The 7,218-nt window shown below is 39.2% G+C and overlaps 1 protein-coding gene across 1 annotated transcript; it reads right to left on the bottom strand.

The window, feature by feature from the left end:
• Nucleotides 1–743: 743 nt before the first annotated feature.
• LOC131892227 (uncharacterized) lies at nucleotides 744–3,429 on the bottom strand. Its single transcript, XM_059242013.1, has 4 exons — nucleotides 2,131–3,429; nucleotides 1,875–2,066; nucleotides 1,576–1,792; nucleotides 744–771 (listed from the first exon to the last, which is right to left on the bottom strand). The coding sequence occupies exons 1-4, from the start codon at nucleotides 2,411–2,413 to the stop codon at nucleotides 744–746; spliced, it is 720 nt and encodes a 239-aa protein (XP_059097996.1). The 5' UTR covers nucleotides 2,414–3,429.
• Nucleotides 3,430–7,218: the final 3,789 nt, after the last annotated feature.

Genomic DNA, 7,218 nt, shown 5'->3' with positions numbered 1-7,218 from the left:
ACGGAAGTTGGTCTCATCACAATTGTCATTCTCGCAAGGGCCAGATTGATCAAGGTTTCGTAATGCAGTGTGAGCGCGGTTTTCCATCCCTTCAAAAGAAATACTTTGTTGCCTTACCAATAGAAATGAGTAAAGGAGTAAACGGCAATCATTTTTTATCTTATTATGCACCCATGAAAATGCCCAGACGAAGTGACTCCTCCCTGGATTTCAGGGTGACCAAGGACGAACCGTATGATTGGCAAAATGGTTCTGCCGTGTCAGCTGTATAGGCGGGTCCTTCAAATACAAGTCTATCATTCAGCGTGATTTGGTTGGGGAACGAAGCAAACTTGTTCCTGAATTTGTGACGACATGTTGCTCCTGGNCAGAGTGAGAAGAAAGTAGTCCAGGGTGTCAAGTAGCTAATATACTTGGCGATCAATTTTCTTCAGTCTTGACTCGACATGTACTAAACGACCCTTCTTTAGCCGACAACGGTCTATGTCTAAAAGACAATGCTTGAAGAGAAATAAGTCGTCGAGGACATCAAACCTCCTAAATCTTCAAGCTCTCCAGGACCTGACGAATCGCACATCTCTAGCCATCGCTCCAATTTTTACATATTCAATGAACCGTTCTTTGTCAGAGGGGAGGATTCCACACAACTAAAACTTGCCCATATAGTTCCCATTTATAAGGGAAGAGATTCCTGACCAGCAGCATGGTTTTGGTGCCCACTTTAGCACGGTGACACAATTGATTCAGTACTTTGACGACGTAACAGATGGACTACAACATAGCGATTGTGTAGATGTTATACACTTGGACTTTGCTAAAGCATTTCAGAAAGTAGACCATATTCTACTGCTAAATTGTCTCCTTATCTCTTAGTTTCAAAGTCTAGTGCCTTGTTCTTGTTGAGCTTGATTCAAGCAATACAGTGTTCCTCATGCAAAGTGGCCAGCCCCTTGATCAAGACGTCGCAATCTCGACCAGGCTCGTTTTCGCAATGCCCCTTTATCAAACTCAGTGAGTGGCTCCATCCCCAATAAATGCAGTACAAAGTAATCAAGAACTCATGTTTTCAAAAAGCCGCGATTGAGGAATGTCTTTAGCTATACATCTTTTTTTTGATTATTTTTGTCCCATGTCCTCGAAAGATCTCCAGCTTCCTTCCATTTACCTTAACATTAACTACGGACTTGATCATGAAATTGAAATGTAAAAACAGTTGCACATTCACTTTATTATTGTGCTCCACATGTCTCCAAATTGGTCCATTCTAGCAAAGCATGGGTACATCATAACAACAAGTTAATTACAAAACCTTACTCGCCAATGAAGGTTTTTGACAAATTTGACTTGCATGCTCTTTTGCTCTATTTTCTGATCTAAAATTTGCAACTATAGATGATTATTGGGCAATTTACAAGTCAATAAAGATAGGAAAAAAGGAAAAAATTTAGATTGACAAACAGTTTCAAGTTATCTATTCATTTAGTGGTCCAATTTATTCTCATTCTCAAACATACCTTGCTTTTTGCAATTTCGAATCAACAAAAAACTTGACAAATTGCTCTAGCCATGACTGACTGATGAATATTCGTCATTCGAATGACCCCATTTGTGTCGCTGTGAAATCTCATGTATGGTGTTCCTGTAATACCAATAAATTTGTCAAAAGCCTTCTTGGAAAAATCGAATACACTCCCATCCAACCAACGGAAGTTGGTCTCATCACAATTGTCATTCTCGCAAGGGCCAGATTGATCAAGGTTTCGTAATGCAGTGTGAGCGCGGTTTTCCATCCCTTCAAAAGAAATACTTTGTTGCCTTACCAATAGAAATGAGTAAAGGAGTAAACGGCAATCATTTTTTATCTTATTATGCACCCATGAAAATGCCCAGACGAAGTGACTCCTCCCTGGATTTCAGGGTGACCAAGGACGAACCGTATGATTGGCAAAATGGTTCTGCCGTGTCAGCTGTATAGGCGGGTCCTTCAAATACAAGTCTATCATTCAGCGTGATTTGGTTGGGGAACGAAGCAAACTTGTTCCTGAATTTGTGACGACATGTTGCTCCTGGAAATGAATCAGTGTTGAGAAGAGTTTAAATACTTACCGGATGAAAACAAGTGAATCGTACCTCGTTCTACTAAGAAGTTCTCCATTGGTTCAGAAGCCGATCCCGTGTAAGTCAAATCCACGGTTCCACCTTGGCAAGAACCGGGACCAACGAGCACAGCATTGCAACCATTGGCCTCACTACAAGTAGAGAGACAAGACATCACGCTTATGAACCTTTTTTCCATAATCTGAGTGAAAGCTCCTTGTGGTAAAGTTGTTATTTGAGATTTATTAACATTGTAAGAATGGCAAAAGACCACAAGATTGGCGAGAACCAATTTGGCCAGTGTGTGTTTCCCCATGGCTCCAGGGTAGTAATGGCGAGAATGTGTTAACGTGGTGTTTGAAAAATGTCGCAATCCTGAGAAGTCTTCGAAATAATAGGGGCTGATCAAAGTTTTTCAAATTGTTTGATTTGACAAGATTATTATTCAAATGTTAAAAGCATTAGCTTGGACAGATCATTCTTGTTTCTTTTACGAAAATTGCGTAAAGCAAAAAGTGAAATGTCCATTAAAAAATCAATGCATCGTTTCTATGACAAGAAATATAACGAACACATTCAATGAAAACATTTCAATGGGAAATCAACATTCCTGCTCTTCAGATTTTGGAATTTTCTTTTAAAAAATATTTCTTAAAACGTTTCCAAATTGCGTTATCAATTTCAGAAGCTAACACTATCTTCAGTTCACATGGTTTGTTTCTTGAAAAGTGGCTTGTTTAAAAAGCCAGATTTGGCGCGATTTCGGACGAATTTGACATAAATATCGATGCAATCGTGTTAATTATTGGTTGCATTGGTCATATTCACCTGCATAAACACGGTGCCTACCTCGTCTCAATGAGTCCAAAACTGATCCGTTGCCACATCGGGAATATCCTTTGCCCATTTGCTCCGCTTACAGTTTGTCCCGAAATTGAGTTCCTACTCTTTTATTTGCTATTAAACTGTCAGGATAGTTCCCATGAGTAAGGACGGGCAAATTGTATACAAATGATTTTGTCACTAACGACAACTTTTTTACACATCTGCACTTTTCACCTTTATTTGCACCTTTTCACTTTTACTTAACACTTTTTTGCATATTGGGTTCAAAAATGCTGTTTTGGTTGAAATCAGAAACTTCTTGGGCTTAGAATTGGTTTCAAAGTTTGAAATCAAAGGCTGTTGCCAAAATAAGGGCAACAAAAGCAGAATTTTGAACAATTGACATCAATCATAACATTCTGATGGCCAAAAATGCTTTACCCCATTGGTGTCATGAGCAGCATACCATAGTCGAAAAACAGATGAAAATATAAATGAAAAGAGCCAGTTTCAAGTCCAAATAGACAATCAAAGCACGATGCTAACATAGTTAAGCAGCCCGAAAAAACGAACCATGGCTTCATTTCCTTATTTTTATTCATGGTAACTAACTACTTTGTTTGAGGAGAAAAATTCCATTTTTTTCGTTAATGATGCAGATCTTTTCCCCCAAAAAACGAAAAAAGCAAGCAGAAGCATACCTTGACATCAATGAAAAAATAATTATGGTCCAAATTGAGACAAACTTGGTTTTTAAGTTTGTAACAACTTTAAAAACATATTTGAATGTGCCTTTTTTATTTTATTTGCACCTTTTGTTACACTTGTGGCCTTTTTTTGCACTTTTAGGCTTAATGTTTTGCACCTTTTATCCCCATCAAACTGGGGACCTTCTTTTCTTTTGTTCAATCGGTCGTAGTGTGAGTTAGCCAATGGGATAAGCTCACATAGGTTGATGTTTATCCTTTGCACGCCAGCGCCCTTTTTGACTTACGTAGTGATGTGTCAAGGTTTTGACTGTAGCATAAGTCAATAACAATGGTGCTGAAATTAGCTGATCTATAGTCACAAATCTAGATGCTTTGGAGGCCATCAGGGCCTGAGACCCTCGAGCTGCTCTCCTGGCCCTGATGGGGTGACATCTCAGTTTCTGATGAGATGCTCACAGGTTCTTGCTTCTGTTTCTCGTACTTGATGCGTTGCATCTTGGACCAGGGCAAGTTCCCCTTTCTCTGAAGCTAGCTCATGTTGTTCCAATTTTCAAAGGGGGAGATAAGTCACTCCCCACTAACTATAGGCCAATTTCTCTCACTTCGAATATTGCGAAGGTGTTTTGAGAAGATCATGAAGTTCAAACTTGTTGAATTTCTTGAATATTCATGAAGTCCTTCCTCCTAGCCAGCATGGGTTCCGAGCACATTTTAGCACGGTTACCCAACTGATTGAACATATAGAGCAGGTTATTGAGGGGCTGGAAAGACACGAGTCAGTTGATGCAGTTCATCTCGACTTTGCCAAGGCCTTTGCCAAAGTAGATCATGGTCTTTTATTTCACAGGCTCCATGAGATTGGGATCCAAGGCAAGGTTCTCAATTGGTTAAGAAGTTTCATTTCTGTTAGGAAGCTATAGGTTAAGGTTGATTTCAAGTCGGGTGTTCCTCAGGGTTCCATTTTAGGACCTCTCCTTTTTCATCATTCATTGCTCCGCTTCAGAAGCTTGGTAGTAGTAATGTCAGTATCTCTTCCCATTCTGATGATACAAAATTGGTAGTTGATAGGAATGGCCAGAATTCCGGTTGTCTGGTAGAGGTCTTAGACCAAATCTACTCTTTGGTTGCTGCGAGTAATATGACACTGAATGAGAATAATTCCGCTCAATGACCTTTGGATCGACCGCATTAGACACTCCACTATTAGATGATGAAGGTAAGGGCATTCAGCAGGTTTCATTCATGCAGGATTTAGGTGTAGTACTCCAAAATTATGGAAAGTTCAATGAGCATATCCAGTTGAAAGTTGGTAAAGCTTTTCAAGCATGTGGTTGGACATATCGCACGTTTAAGTCCAGAGATAGTATCCAGTGCTAACTCTGTACAAGTCGATTGTTCAGCCGCATCTTGAATATGCCTCGCCCATTTGGGTTCCAATTAGTTCAGCAGGTTTGCAAAAGCTCGAGCAGGTCCAAAGATGTTTTACTAGGAACATTGAGGATATGAGAGAGCTCTCGTATTGGGAGAGGTTAAAAAGGTTGGGATTGCACAGTACTCAGAGAAGGTAAGAAAGGTACGTACCTGATACTGTACGTTTTCAAAAGCATTCATAAGCTTTGTCCCAACCCAGGATTTAGGGACAATTCAAGTGACCGTACGGGCTTAACGTTCGTTTTGAGAGCACCTTCAAGCCCTCGAGAATCCAGACTAGTAAGAACAATGAAGTCCACCTATCTTTGTTCTCTGGCTCCTTCATTGTTCACTTTGCTCTCTTCAAATATGTGTAGGGCGTATGTAGGCGTTGATCCAGTAGCAGGATTTAAGTCAGACTTGGACAAGTTTTTGACGAAATTTCCACATCAACCTTATCTTCAAGGATTAGCCAGATCAGCCAACACTAATTTGTTGATCGATCAAAATAAATATATAAATAAATAAATGAATAAATTTCTCGTCTTGAAGTCTGCGAAATAAAAATATATGAAGAAACCAAATCATATTGCTAGGAACTATTAAATATAGAAAGTTTGACGCTCTTTGTGACCCAAAAGTTCAACTATCCCTAGAAAAAGGGGGGGGGCGTCATTTTTACGTTTGACACATCGCTACGTATCTGAAAGATGGCGCTTGGGCGCAAAGGGGTACAAAAAATTAAGCATACTGATACCGTAAGCGTATCCTATTTCCTATTTTAACTTAGATTTAAGATTGAACTAGATTTATGAGTACTATGGCGACCCTGCTCATGCTCGCCCCACGTCGCTCTTGTCCTGCCTAGTCACTCCTATTGTTTATTGATCATAATTCCTAGCTATTTATACAAATCTACTACCATCTTCCGACAAAATTAGTTGGCGGACCTCAGGTCCGCCAAATAGGGGCACTAATTATTGAATATAAAAATAGACAACATTTTGCACTTTGGAGAAACAAATAAAAGTAGAAAAGGCACCACTAGGCCTGCATTTAAATCAAACTCTTACTGATGAAGTTTCAATGAAAGCAGAAAAAGGCAAAAAGACATATTTCCCTGTTTACTAGGTTTTAGGAAGTTTATGCAAAATGTACAGCAGGCTTTGCTAGCCCCTTTGATCTCAAATTAAGCTTAAATCTTGCGTATATTGGTAATGTTAGCGCTTTTTCTCCGCCAGCTATCTGGAAGCACTGGCTGCATCTTCTTTTGGTTCAAAGAGTCCGTGCTGCATTTTTCGTAACTGCATGGAGACAAGAGTACTTCAGAAAAGCCTAGTCAAAGAGTACTCCTGTGGCACAAATTTTCCAAGGGAAATGAACATGGGGTACGGAAATGTTCGCAATCGATGCCATGTCGTTTAGAGGACGGAAATCAATGTTCCAAGTTACTTAGATAGTTTGTAATAGGCAAGTTGTTAATTACATTGCATCAAATAAAGAGCATTTCAAATAAAATTACGAACACTTGACCGAAATCGGAAAAAAACCCTGAGAGTCAAAATAATGTGTCAGATTAAATTATACAAAACACTAGCTCCTTGAAGCATATGAAAGCCAGTCAATTAGCTAAATCTTCATTCAACGTTACACCAAAAAATGCATTGATGTGTCATAATAAAACCTTTAATTCATAATGTTTGCCTTCTTATGTCCCCAAAGTACATCTTACATCGGCAGTTAATAACGCAATTGAAATTGTAAATTCTCATGCACTCATGTTGGAAGTGAGCTTTTACGATAGGAACTACAAACAGCATCCTGCAAATGGAGCCAAAATATCAATTGAAAGTTCCCGCCATTTATTTTGATTCCTAACCTACTATAGTTAGGTTGAAAATGTACGTTCGTCCACAATACGCATTCTTCTTTAATCAGAAGGCGCATTGGTTAAAGTCCCTCACAAATAATAAAAACCCACAGAACATTTTCGGATCTATTAGTTCATTCAACAAATATCATCTCCACACACGTTTGTAACGGATAAAACCATGCCGGAATACTACCAAACTTAAGCCTTGGTGAAAAAAACGAAGGATGCTAAGTTTGGCAAAGGGACTATCAAACGAGGTGTAACTGGACCTGATCAAAATCGAGGTGGATATAAAGTTTTGTG

The sequence above is a fragment of the Tigriopus californicus genome, chromosome 12, assembly GCF_007210705.1.
Source record: "Tigriopus californicus strain San Diego chromosome 12, Tcal_SD_v2.1, whole genome shotgun sequence".
Lineage (NCBI taxonomy): Eukaryota > Metazoa > Arthropoda > Copepoda > Harpacticoida > Harpacticidae > Tigriopus > Tigriopus californicus.
Note: the sequence above shows the minus strand (reverse complement) of the source record. Positions and strands in the feature narration are given on the sequence as shown.